This window comes from Mesocricetus auratus, unplaced genomic scaffold (assembly GCF_017639785.1).
Source record: "Mesocricetus auratus isolate SY011 unplaced genomic scaffold, BCM_Maur_2.0 Super-Scaffold_100018, whole genome shotgun sequence".
In the NCBI taxonomy this organism is placed as follows: domain Eukaryota; kingdom Metazoa; phylum Chordata; class Mammalia; order Rodentia; family Cricetidae; genus Mesocricetus; species Mesocricetus auratus.
In genome coordinates this window covers 39,045,721-39,059,724 of record NW_024429199.1, presented here as the reverse complement: position 1 = coordinate 39,059,724, position 14,004 = coordinate 39,045,721, and the positions used below count along the sequence as shown (strand labels likewise).

At 40.3% G+C, this 14,004-nt stretch overlaps 1 protein-coding gene across 1 annotated transcript; it reads right to left on the bottom strand.

Moving 5' to 3' along the window:
* Positions 1-1,224: 1,224 nt before the first annotated feature.
* Positions 1,225-13,360, bottom strand: Myct1 (MYC target 1). Its single transcript, XM_005065895.4, has 2 exons — positions 13,198-13,360; positions 1,225-3,983 (listed from the first exon to the last, which is right to left on the bottom strand). Exons 1-2 carry the CDS (start codon positions 13,352-13,354, stop codon positions 3,469-3,471), a joined length of 672 nt encoding a protein of 223 aa, XP_005065952.2. The 5' UTR covers positions 13,355-13,360; the 3' UTR covers positions 1,225-3,468.
* Positions 13,361-14,004: the final 644 nt, after the last annotated feature.

The following is a 14,004-nucleotide window of genomic DNA, read 5'->3' as shown; positions in this document are numbered from 1 at the left end:
TAACAAGTTAGGGAGTCAATTTTTCAAGTTATAGAGTCATAGAATGGTAAATGCTACCTTCGTGAATGGGGTTTATTGTAAGGACATCGTACTCTGTCTACTCCATGCCTCTGCCTTTCCGGTATCGTTTTCTCCTCCATGTTACCCATGGTGGCAATTCTCTGGCTTTCTCCCTTCCTCTTAGCTATTTCTTGTCTCAAAGGACAACTCAGTAAATTTGGTTATTTGCTTACCATGTTATAGAATGTTCTGGTTCAGTTGTACATGGCTATTATATCAGGATTGAACTACCTAAAAATAATTCAGAACTTCTCTTACAGAAAATTATGTGCCTTATAGGATTGTTAAGGTCAATATAGGGATCTTATTCTACTTTATTCAATTTTGAGATAGGCTTTCCTATAGCTTAGCCTGTTCTCAAGGTTTCTGTGTAGCTGATAATGACCTTGAACCCCTGATCCTCCTACCTCTACTTCCCAAGTACTAGGACTGTAGGCACACACTACAATGCTCTTAGTACATTTCATTAGACTCTTGTAAAAGGCAGCCCCGGTGTACTTGGTCACCAGAAATATGGAAGGGACCCTCTTTTCTACATATATTTGCTAATAGTGGTATGACATTCTCTCTTATAAGTAAATAACTAATTTAGTAGACTAAATATTAACTTCTGTAGTAAATACTTGTTACTACTTTTTAATTACCCATTACCTTGTCTCTGTCACATGTTTTTGTGGGAAAAAGAACTTGGTGTATGCATTTACAAACAGTGGCCTACCAGATGCTTTTATTCAATAACAATTATTGTGCTTTTAAAGTTAGATCTTGTATAATACAGGCTAGACTCAAATCAGTGGAATCTCCTTCCTCAAAACTCTGAGTTCTGGAATTACAGGCATGTGCCCCCATACCAACGACAATAAATAATTCTTAAACTCCATGTTATTTCTTCATTATATCTTTTTTAAGGCAAGCATGGCAGTGCAAGACTTTAATTCTATTACACAGGAAGCAGAGGCAAGCAAATCCCTGGGAGTTACTGGCTGGCCTGTTCTACATAGCAAGTTCCAGGCCAGCCAGTGCTAATAGTGAGACTCTGTCTCACAATTTATGCATTTTTCTGTTTCACATTTATTTATTTATTTATAGATTTATTTATTTCGCAGATCCCTTGCTTCTTTGTAGAAGGTGTTTTTTTTAATTAGTCAATAAATAAACTGTGAATTGAAATTGACTCTCAGTTTATTTCAAAATTGACAAAACATTTCAAATAAAACAATTACAACTAAAAGCTCTTCCAGCTTTGGTTTTAACTTCACATTTCATACAATAAACGATATTTATAAAATACTCCTCTTGGTCTTTTTATAACACGGGCTGAATTAGCAAGAGTTCTGCCAGATAGTCAAATGAACCAGAGACCTTCTACTCTCATTTCCTTCCCTTGGGAGATAGGGACAGCTTTCATCCCCAGTATACATGAGTGATAGAAAGCTTGCCTTCTTTGCTCCCCATGTTAAACATTAGGGATGACATACAACCTAAAATTAGACCTGTCACTAAGCTGATGCTTTTGCAAAATCTTACTGGGGCTATGTTACAGCCTCTACATCTCCTTACTAAAAAGATGCCAATGTATCTTAGCTTCTTGTTTTGCTGTATTTTTTTCCTTCTGTCCTTCCTTCTTCTCCCCCATATTTAATTACAAGATATTTTGTTAGGCATTTTGAATAATAATTTCTCTTGAGGAACAATGGATAGTACAAATTCTATGATACTAATAAAGATATTCTAAGTCGGGTGTTGGTGACACATGCCTTTAATCCCAGTACTTGGGAGGCAGAAGCGGTGGATCTCTGTGAGTTTGAAGCCAGCCTGGTCTACAGAGCGAGTTTCAAGACAGGCTCCAAAGCAACACAGAGAAACCCTGTCTCAGAAAAAAAAGAAAAAATATTCTACAGGGGATCTTTGATGCAAATAGTTATATTCTTGAGCTATGATCAGACAGCACTAGCTGGGACCAGTGGGTATCACTGCAAACTCCAATCTACAGAAGAATGAACAACACAAGCTGAATATTTGATGTATCCGTTTCTGAATGCCCCCCCATTGAACTGTCCTTAGAGCAAAAGAACCACTGAAAGTTTCTGGTGCCCACATTAAAGATGCCTCCACCTGTTGATGTGGACTCCTTGGGTGACTATCTGAAACAGTGGTCTTAGAGTCTGCATGGGTCACCTTGGAAAGACTTTAGAGAAGGTGGAAATGGAATTCACAGAGCATCACCCCAGGGGACAGTACTGGGGTGGGGGTTGAGATGACCAGGAGGAATTGCTTTTCAGAGAGGCAGGGTGTCTCCACTGTGGGCTATCTCTCTGTAGAACAATTTTTATTTGTCCACAGAGTTAATAGGGAAGTTCCTCATGGAGCCATGGTTCTCAACATACAGTTCCTCATGTTATGGTAACCTCCAACCATAAAATTATTTTCGTTGTTACTTCATAACTATAATTTTTCCACTGTTAAGAATGACAATGTAAAGTCTGTACTTTCGGATGGTCTTAGGCAACAACTCTTAAAAGGGCCATCAGACCCCCAAAGGGGTTGTGACCTACAGGTTGAGAAACACTACCCTAGATAAAGTGCTTTCCTAGTCATTGGATCCAAATCCAAGAGAGAAAAATGTTCCTTGATGTAAAATAAAAATTTGTCTTAGGACAAATTAATTGTAGAAACTGTTGCTTTGGTAATAACTACAACAATCATGTTCAATCCTCATGTTACTAAATCCAAGGGTTTTACTTCAATGATATGGGTAATTATACTGGGAAGAACTACAAAATGAGTCTCTCTGGGTTAAAACAAGCTAAGTGTCAAAACTGAACCATCCTATGACACCAGCTGGGCTTAGCTTTTTTGCTTGATTTTCACATAACTGAGTGGAATCACGGGATTTTATAACATTCATTGTTCCGTCATCTTGTACATTAAAGCACCGAGATTCTAGGATTCTACTGACTCACTTGTCACCCAGAAAATAACATTAAAATTTCTTGATTTTAGTGACTTTTGTCTGTCAGCAGTCATGTGGCAAAGTGATAGGGATCACAACCCTAAACAAAAACATCTAAAGTCTTCTTAACCAAAAACATACAAATATGCATGATTTGTATGTTAGAATCTTTAATCGGTATCTTTAATTCAATGCCTCACACTGAACTCAAAACCCAGAAATATAGGATTACTTGAGAAAATAATACTTTAGTGAGACATATGTAAGAAAAAACGTGTTCAAAAGAAACTGAGCCTTGCTTGGCAATGCTCAGCCCTCATGAACCTATCAACTTGAAAAATCAATCACTAGGGCCTATGACCCCAAAATTCTGTTTACCCTACATATCATTTCCTTTCTAGAAGAGACAAAAAATGTTGTTTTGAAAAAGAATTAAAAACAACGGACGCCCAGACTCAGGAGTCGGGAAATGCCTTGATGATGGACTCATAAGCAGGTGGCGGTGGTGTGGAAAGACCCATCCGCAAGCTATTGCTGGACCAGCGGAAGTCGGGCCGGCTGGCACTGTGCATGGTACTGATGGCCGATGGGGCGGTGGAGGCAGGCAGAGTCATCAGCTGACTTTCAGTTTCCACCGGAAGCGGTGGGCATTGCAGGAAGGGATGGAAAGTTGAAGCCCTGAAGCTCGATTTCCTGGGGAAGGAATTGGCCAGCTCCAGGGAAGCTTGTCTCTGGAAGGTGAGACTGGCCAGGCTGAGGTTGCTCCGTCGCTCGCAGCCACTGTGGCGGTAGAATCCAGTCCTGTTGAGGCCGTGGTTGTAGGAAGACCTGGGTCGCCTGGTGGGACTCCACTGTGAGATGGGCGCGCTGGCTCTTCTTCTTCGAGACAGGAAAACGAACAGCGCCCAGAGAAATCCTCCGATTGCAAGCCCAATCGCCACGGAAACAGTAAAGGACATAATAAGATCCTCTGAAACAAAGAACAGCCAATAACCCAGTAGCTCTGACTTCAGGGACAGTTCATTTGTAACCACAGGGCAGAGTAGGAACTGTAATTCTCAGAATGGGCTCGGAATTTTAACATACTTTGTATTGGGGAAATAGAGAATGATCAGGACTCCCCCTTATTCAAACTGAAAGCGTTCACTCGTGTTCCTGTATCATCTTTAGAAATTAAAGCATCACTGAAGAGCGACTTTAACTTACCGGATTTTCTTACAGAACTGCAAATGTCCACAGCTCACTTCCCTTTGAATTATAATTGGAGCTAATGTGCCCTTGCTAAAGAAGATCATCAGAGCCTTAAGCTGGCTTTTCTCTCTGCTTTGCTGTGTCACCCTGATCTCTCCCACCTGCAGTCTGGATGACACCTCACTTCCTGCACTCTGTCAGAGGTAGGAAGTGCGGGGACAAAACCATCTGGAGGGCTGACTGATTTATGTCGTATTTCCTAATACCCAGACTCTCAGATCCCTGACTCCACAATGACATGACACCGGGGCTCTTTCTTGTTCTTCCAGTTACAACCCACGCTTCCCTCATGTCTGGGTTATGATAATGACACCTCACCTCCAGAATCTCCACAAATTTCCATGGCACACCAGTGCCCTCCAATTCTGCCAGCTTGCATTTGCCCTGGTTTCCCCTGCAGGCTAGAACAGATGTGTACACAGCTCTGACACCTTTCCCTTGATGGAGGTGCTCCGGGGCTGCTCCTCAGGAAGTGAAAGCATATTCTTAATGAATTTATGGGAGAGGCTGAGCCCTTCCTCTACATGGAAGACCTCTAGATATTTAAGCCCCCTCTAGCTTGCTGCTCAGAGCCTTCCTCCTAACTCCTCTCCATGAGCCAGCCTCAAACTGTGTTGTTGTTTTCTGTCTCAGAGCCTGCGATTCCTTCCAATCCTCTGTGCACTCGTGTATAATTTTCCTTAAAAACGGACATAAATCTCTGTCTGGGGAGCTCATTCTTACAGAGTTGTCACATCACTGTCTTCCTCGTACAAAAAAAAATGAGTTACTGTTAACTAGAAAGGCAAGGCGTATTTTAAATTGCCTTTACAAGGATTCTGCAGGCCAAGAGCTAGAGACTGGAGATATGCGTATGAAGGCTTTAATACAGGGGTCACAGGCACAGGTTCTTTGTTTGTAATGCTGTTAGCAGATAGAGTCTATTCCCCTACCCTAAGGGCTCTCAGTGGGACTTCTTTGACCAATGGGATACAAAGAAACTTTGTAAGTTTAGGTCTAAACTGCAAGAGCCTTTCTGTTGGGGAAGTCCTGTGTGTTTGTCAATAAAGCACTGTTGGCCAATAGGGAACCAAGATAGGTGGGACTAGGAGTCCAGGAGGACTCTGGGAAGGAGAAACACAGGAAGCCAAGATGTAACCCCGTGGGGTAGGAAGCCTGGAAACCTCTCCGGTAGGAGAAATACTTAGATTAGCAATTATGGGATAAATACTTAAGTCAGAGCTATCCAGTAAGAAACAAGCAAGACCAACAGCTTCATAATTAATATAGCCTCTTGTGTGTTTATTTGGGACTGATGCGGCTCTGGAACCAGGCTGGCGGGAAGGCTTCCCTTTATACCTTTCTGCTTTCACCATGGTTGGTTTGGGGACTTCTCCATGGCAGATGTAGGAATAAAGCCAAGCTAGCATGGTGGCCAATATAGCATATAGAATATCTAGAATGCAGAAACTAAATAAACACTAATAAATACATAAGTACAATCACTACTAACTACCTAACTTTAGGATTTATGTTATAGTGTCCCTCTGCCTCTTATTCCACAAGGATGTCCTGAGGCAAGGCTGCCTTTGTTATTATTACAAATATCTTCATGTATAATTATATCAAAACTTCCCAAAATACTTTACATTAATCATAAGTCAAGTTCTTTCTGAGATGGTATTTGAAATCTAAGGTAATTTAGGGCAAAGCTACTGAATCCAGTACTGTTGATCCAAAATCTTCCCCACAAAGATAAGAAGTCATGATATCGTAGTTCAATGTTCTCAGGGATTTCATAAATTCAGATATTATTTTAGAAATCAAATAAACATAATTGAACCTAAAAATTTGTCTTTCTTTTCCATAACATGATTCAACTTAACTTTATCAAGGCCCCCAAATCTTAAATTCTGAAGATAAAGAAGTTTCAGAAATGCTGCTCCTCACAGACACCATCATGGTGTCTTCCAACTCAAAGATCTTAAAGTTGACCAAGGATCTCAGAAAGCATAATCACAACCCCAATGCTGTAAGTGGTGTGAACATTTAGTAGAGGTCACCATCTAGTGGGCCACTGCTGAATTGTTACAACATTCCACCGTGATTTTCTTAGGTGATCATAAAATTGAACGCTGGTGAATACATTCACGGCCCTGCAGCTGCGGGACTCATAGGCTCACCTTATCCCGAAACAGATCATCCTTTCCTGTAGACGAGGGTAGTTTCAGTGATAGGAAGGCTGCGATGAAAGGACTTTGGGGGAAACTACCTTAGTGCACAGAAATGTGAGTGATTACAATTAGCTGACAATGCAAAGGATAAATAGCTTCCTTTGGAAAATTCTCTTGGGCTCAACAACAGAACAGGGTTCAGCCTTCCCTGTCCATGCTGCTGCTTTTCCAGCATCACCACACGCTGTGGGGGACCCCAGCGTCCCCAGCTGGGGTTCATGCTGCTTTATGCTTCTTGTCTTGGCAGCATCATCCATGTGTATTCAAGCTGCCCTTTCTTTTCAATCATGCAGTCAAGTCCAGTCATGTCATACACATGTCCCATCCCACCTCCCCAGGAAAAGCAAAATCCTAAATATGGGCTGATGTCTCCTACCTGAGCCAATCATGTGTTTCCTCTCTTGTTCTTCACCAAACATGCTTCTGATCATCTAATCTGCTCTTTCAAAAATATGTTTGTAGGTATCTACATGGTTACTTTTTCTATGTCTTTTGTTTTCTTCCATTTTCCTTTTGTTTTTGAAGATTTATTTATTTATCAGATATACAATGTTCTGCCTACATGCCAGAAGAGGGCACCAGATTGAATTGTAGATGGTTGTGAGCCACCATGTGGTTGCTGGGAACTGAACTCAGGACCCCTGGAGGAGCAGTCAGTGCTCTTAACCTCTGAGCCATCTCTCCAGCCCTCTTCCTTTTTTGTTTAGGTATAACCTAACCTTCTTGTGAGGTCTCTTCATTCCAAAATGACAACCTGACCCACTTCTTACACCAATTTTTATCTCTTTCCCCATTACAGGAAGCAGGTTCAATTCATATTCCCAAAAATTAGTAAATGAGATATCTATGCATTACAAGCTACAACTGCCCTCAGATTTGAAAGATAGAAAGCCAACTTATGTCTGCAATAGTAAGACAGAATGAATCAAAGCAATAATACTAGCACTGCAACCTTAATTAGGGTGATAGTCAAACACAGGCTATGAAGATTTGGGTGTGGTTTTAATCCAACAGTACTTGATCACAATTCCCAGGACATGACATCAAGCCAAATGTCCATCACCAGATGAGTAAGTTGAGGAAATGGAGCCTGCTGAGCCCTGAGTGACATAATGATGTTTTGGTGAGTGGTGGGTCACCTTTATGATGAGGGTTTCAAAAGACCCTGTCACCAAGCCCTGTAAAAGCCATCTTAGTTTGTGTGTGTGGAGTCTATAGTGTTTGCACGACAAAAATTCCAAACAATGCAATTCTCAAAACTATCCCATGTTATTTAGCAGCATATAGATATGTATGAATGCTGCATAACAATGGAAAAGTGTTACTGAACCTAAAAAGAACAAAGAAAGGAAATTTTACAATTTAAAACAATACAGATGGACCCGAAAAGCATTATAGAAACTGAAATAAGCGAGACACAGAATGAATGAGTCTTCACTGTAGAATTCTTCAAACGTTTTTGTCCAGTGAACATTTTCATAATAAAGTGTTGGGAAGACATGCCAACATAGTATGAATGACTTCTACTGGATATGTTTGAAAATATACTTCAAGTGGCAAATTCTTAGAAAACACAAACTGTCATAACCAAGAAGAGAGTTGGGAGATCTCAGTGGCCCTTCAATGTCTAAAAAGAAAAAAAAAATAGAAAAGAATGTGGTGCTGGAGAGACAGCTCAGGGGTTCACTGATCTTACACAGGTCCTATATCCACATTGATCAGCTCAGAACACCTGTAACTCCTGCTCTGGGAGATCCAATGCCTCTGGCTGCCAGGATCACCTACCTACACAGACACACACATACGCACGCTCACACACATACACACTTAAAATAATTTTAAACGAAAGTGTTATTGTAAACCCCCAGCTTAAAATATCATATACAATGTCACCAATGGTGAATATTTTAGATAATAAATAAGAATTTACATAAACTCTTCCAGATAGCCCAAAATTAATGAATACTTCTGATTTGTTTCACAAGGCTTGCATGATGTTGATACCCAAATCTAGCTTTGTTTTAACAACAACAACAGAAAAGACAGTTCTCATGATATCAGTGCAGAAGTCTGGAGACCAGGGATGACTGAAATACATACAGCTTTTGGACTCCACTTCCATGATAACCTCAGCTGCATGGAGCCCAGTGAGAGACACAGTCTCATGAATCTTCCTCGGGATCCAGGTGCAGCTGCTTTCAGAACCTACGTTTGTAAACACTTGTTCTTCAAAGTTTCTAACTAACAGACACACAGGAATAGTCCTTAGACTATTCATATGTAACAACGCATAACTGAATAAATGAGCTTGAGAAATGGGCAGTGTTTGCTTGCTGTTTTGAAAGCACAATGGTAGAGACCCACGAACCACCCATGCCTGCTCCACCACCATCCTGATACTCTGCAAACTTCTTATCTCATCTGCTTGCTAGACCCCCTAAAAGCCACATCTTTTCTACAGGCTGGGACACATCATTTGCTATAGGTTGAGGCATAACTTTTTTTTTTATAGGCTGAGGAAGCAGCTAAGGATCTCACCCCTTGACAGCCCTGTCTCCCGAACAAACCAGTTTGTAACCCTCATCTACCTCAGAGTGGGTCGAGGCAATAAGCAAGGGTTCACAGCTGTAGGTCTTCTACTGCTAAACTGACAAGTGAATCATTAAACACGAAGACTAGAACATCATTGTGAAAGCCAGCTTTGCAATGCAATAATGGGGTGTTTTATAACCCAGACAGTATTTGTGGTTTGTTTCTTTTTCTGCTTCAGCTTCAAAACACTGGAAGCCTAAAGAACTCAAAAATGTAAGGTATTTTTTTGCCATGAAAAGTAGCAGGAACGAGAATATATTACCTGTATGATTTGTTTTTCACGAACAGGTTAAAGAGAAGTCAGGGGAAAGAAAGACAAGAGCTTTACGGTATATGAGCAATGAGGGCTCTGGGTAAAGAGGCCATTCCCGCATCCCTCCATCCTTTATGCAGTCTCAGTAGCTGGTACCCACTCCTAGACTGATAGATGTAGTGAGGCTCCCAGGCCCTCATAAGAAGCACTGGAAGCCAGAAAGGGCAGAACAAGAATCAGGCTTCCAAAGTTCCAGGGTTATAGGAGAACAGTAAAGTGGCTCTGTGTGTTGAGACAGACGGGAAAGTAATGGAATGAGAGTCATCAGGTCAACTAGAGAGTCTCACAAAAGAGACTATTTATGTTCTTAGTCAGAAGTGCACCGATCTCAAGAACCTGGCTTTGCAGTTAAGGGCTCCACCAATGAAGACAGGGAGAGAATTAGCCCCAGGGCAGATGAGACACACTTGTCAGTAGATGTCAGCAGAGGACCTTGATCAAGAACTTCTGGTCTACTCCCTCTTGCACCTGAGTCACCATCATCCTCACAAGCTATTTCCAACCTTAGGGAGAAACCCAAAGCAGTAGGGGAGAGGAGCCTTGGGGTTACCGCAGTGCAAGAGAGTCTGCCACAGTAACTCCAGCTTCTGCTTTGCTACCCAGAGTCGTAAAGACACCTGCCTCCATTCTCATCTCCAGCTCTGTCCTTTAATCTCCACATAGAGATGTCCTGGTCTGCCATTTGCTTCTTTGCACGCATACCCTAGTGCTTTTGCTTCACTCAATTGCTGATAACAGTTCTCCCGAGTGCCCTAAAATTCTCAGATAGCACCTTATCTGTATCATCTTGATATGTTGCCTAATAAGGTCAACCAGAGCTACAGAGGGAATGAATTTCCTGGAGGAGGCTGAGTTACCATATCAGAAATGAATGACCAGAATGTTATCCTTAGAATTGTCTTTTTATTTGGAACTCATTTGATTTTCTAGGAATAGGTAATAACCCATTTTTTTTCCTAAAATAATTCAGGGACCGTTTCACATTTTAACTTCTATAGCATATTCTCATTCTTGGTCCTTTTGTGTAAAATAATGGTAACATATGACAAAACGGAAGTTATCGATACTGTTATTGATTTAGTCGTAGGCTTCTGTTTGCATATGCAGGAACACCTAATCTCCTCCCAGAATGAAACCACTTTAAAAGAGAAATCTTTCATTTTGGGGGAGGATCAGACTAGATGAGTAAATGCAAGCCCATACACCAATATTCTACCTCGGTTTTTCACAGCGCTAGCCAAACGGATGGAAAATGAGCACACTGAGAAGACAGCAGAGAGAAACACAAGTGTCACGTGTGGACTCCCAAGTCCTGAGAGAACGCACGAGTTCCACGTCATTGTCAGCCCAGTGGACTGTGAGGGTCTCTGGTCCCTGCTGCCTTGATGGGATGGCTTACAGAGAGGGGTATGCACTGAGCAGCACAAGTGGAACGGGAGGTGGGGTCGTCTTCGTTGTCAGTCACAGGCCACTTTTGTTAGTGGCATCAATGGTTTTAGAGCCTGCAAAACTCTTAGTAGGTTTGACTGAGTGACAGCTTTGAAAAAAAATGCAAGCTATCTTTGTTTGTAGCCACTGGATATCATTACTTAAAATGTTGCATTCTTTAAGCAAACCAGAAAGTTACATTTTGAGCTTTTTTTTTTTTTTTTTTTTTGGTTTTTCGAGACAGGGTTTCTCTGTGGCTTTGGAGGCTGTCCTGGAACTTACTTGGCTGGTCTCGAACTCACAGAGATCCGCCTGCCTCTGCCTCCCGAGTGCTGGGATTAAAGGCGTGTGCCACCAATGCCCGCCTACATTTTGAGCTTTTAATGCATCTCAATATCTTAAGTTTGAGGCATTCCTATGGCTCCCTGTGTGAGTTGTGATTGTCTACGCCATTTTTATTTATTCTCTTAATTCAAAGGGCCACACAAAGGAGTCCTTCTGGAGGCTGGTGCTGTAATCTACTGCACTGTGCTTAATTTCCCAAATTAATATTTTGAGAGGACCAGAGATCAAAATAAATAGCAATTTAGATGCAAAACAGAAATGAAAATAGGAAAGACTGACATTTATATGTCAGGAAATATTTACATTTCATACATTAATCTATAATTACACCTTTCACTTCATATATTTATCCTAGAAATAATAATGTAATATTTCACCCAGAGCATCAAACTTACTTTTGGTTCACCATTTTTGTTTTGCTTTGGTTTGAAAGTATTTAGCAATAAAACAGTCTCTTGGTTTTCTCCATCTTATTTTATCTTCTATCATATCTACATGCCAAGAGAAGGGGGCATTAATACCTACCTTTGATATAGGTAGCTTGAAATCCCTACTAAGCACAGGTTTCCTTATTAAAACATCTAAATGCTAGGATAAATAAATGAGCTCCTAATCATCTGTGCCTAGTCAATGAAAAATGAATTCTTTTTCCTAGATAAATGTGGAGATTAACTTGGATAGTTGGAAAAGACAGAACTTGCTTTTCTATGTTAATTCTTACACTTGCAATTACTTACTTTGGAATGACTTACAATTGTTTTGTGATGATGAATTCACTTTGATGCACTCTAGCTGTTTTTCCATCATTTAATAGAAATGAGATCAGTAAGGTAATTTTCACAAATGTACCACTAGGCCATCCAGAATTCAAAAGTTTCTTGTCTTTTGATGTCTACCTAGAATTTGTAGGGATAACTTGTTTTTCACTTGTCTTGTTATGCAATGTTATGACTGTAGCATTGATAAACCTCTTGAAGTTTGAAACAAGCCTATTAATTAATAAAAATATTTAGTTAATTCCCTTCATGCCAATACCTGTGATAACTGATAAGTAAGCCAGACTGTCAGGGCCAGATGGCCGCCACTGTTCAGTATTTACCAAATAGCTTCCGAAGCCATATCTCCAGTCACAGCAGAAAGCTTGGTACAGTTTTCTGAGATGATTAAAAACTCATCTTGCACATAATAAGGTTATAGATCTCTCAATAGACTCCAATGTTCCTTCAAAGGTCCTTCAGGTTTAACTTAAGTTATTCCCTTTACTTTTAAATTTCTCGGAACCACAGAGACATGTCAATGTCATTGCACATCCCAGCTCCTATATTAAATCTGGCCTGGAATGGGTGGTGGTTTTGACCTTGGCACATCCTGCTCTTAGCATCACTGAACACTAGAGCTTGAGTTGCTGATAGCCTCTGCCAAAACACCACTTTGGTATTGTTTCTCTTCCTTTTGTGACAAGCTTCCATCGTAGTAATATAAAGTTATCTATACTTCATCTTTTCTAGATTTGTAATTTCATTTTTAATTCCACATTTTACCTTTGTCACCATACTCAAAATTCATTCAAGCATAGGCTTGTTGTCTAAATTGACTTAGAAAATTATAAGGAATAACATAGACAAAAACACAGACTTCAAAAGCCTCTGTAGAATACCTTGGTTTCAGGAAACAAAATATATAATCCATCACCTTCAGACAAATAAAATATAGTTTTCCAACAAAATCTTGTGTTATTTTCCACTTAACAAGGACTTCTACTTTATATTTCTTTTTCTAAATTTCCACTTAAAAAAACTCATCATTTCTAATTAAGTTTTGTTAATACCAACCAAACTTTCTATGTCTGATCCTTCTTTAATATATCTGTAGCTTACTCTGACAACATTTTAAAGAGTATATTTCTTGAAATAAATCTATGAAAACTGCCACTAGACAGTTATGACAAGCAATTCAGAGATCTCCAATGTTGTAATAAACTATGCAGAGAATTCCGGTGCATCTCAATTTAAACTAAAATCAGTAAAGGAAAGGTAGCTTACCCCAAAAGTTCTCTGGCCATGGGCTCCCTAAACTCGTTGTGTTATTAGCCATAATATCCACAAGAAAAAGAAGAAGCCAGTGTGTCCAAAACAAGCAGTTTGATTCTATGCCTTTGTGGTTCAGCAAGAGAAAAATAATTTTCACGCAACCCCACATATACTTGTGTTTACATAGAAGGAAGCAAGTGTATTGTGTTTCCTGCTTTTATACTCGAATTAGCAACTGTTTTTCTTATCTTGGAATTCCACATGGCTCCCAGACACAAAACTATTTCCTTCTCGTCATTTCCCCCTCTGTTGCTAAGTGCCCTCTTTTTAGCCACATCCAGAGCTGTTTGGGAACTAGAGGCTTTTTCTTGAGTCCCCATTCTTCATTAACACAGAGAGGAGGCAAATGAGATGCTCGACGCAGTACTTAGCATCATCTGTGTATAATGCTGAGCAATAAATGGCTTCCTGATGTTGAAAGCCCATATTCAATTACTTAAAAAAAACAAAACTAATAGCCTTTATTTATAAATCTCAGATATTAAAAGTCCTAGGTAATCTCCTGTACCTGCTATGTTGATTTTAAAAGGTATTCATCCCATTCATTCATACTTACTTAAATATGCTTATTGCTGATTTCATTACCCTTTTCATTGGGATTCAAATGGTGAGAAATCAAGATCATTTCTATGGGACCAGATAAGGGGAACTGAAATGCAAAATGTTTAATTACAGCAGTGTAGCCGGGCGTTGGTGGCGCATGCCTTTAATCCCAGCACTTGGGAGGCAGAGGCAGGCAGATCTCTGTGAGTTCGAGGC

Coding starts and splice junctions, on each gene's coding strand:
- Myct1 (XM_005065895.4), bottom strand. CDS start 13,354: ATGTGGGGTTGCGTGAAAATTATTTTTCTCTTGCTGAACCACAAAGGC. Junction 3,984..13,197: donor ATGGCCAGAGAACTTTTGGG/GTAAGCTACCTT, acceptor TCTTTGTTTCAG/AGGATCTTATTATGTCCTTT.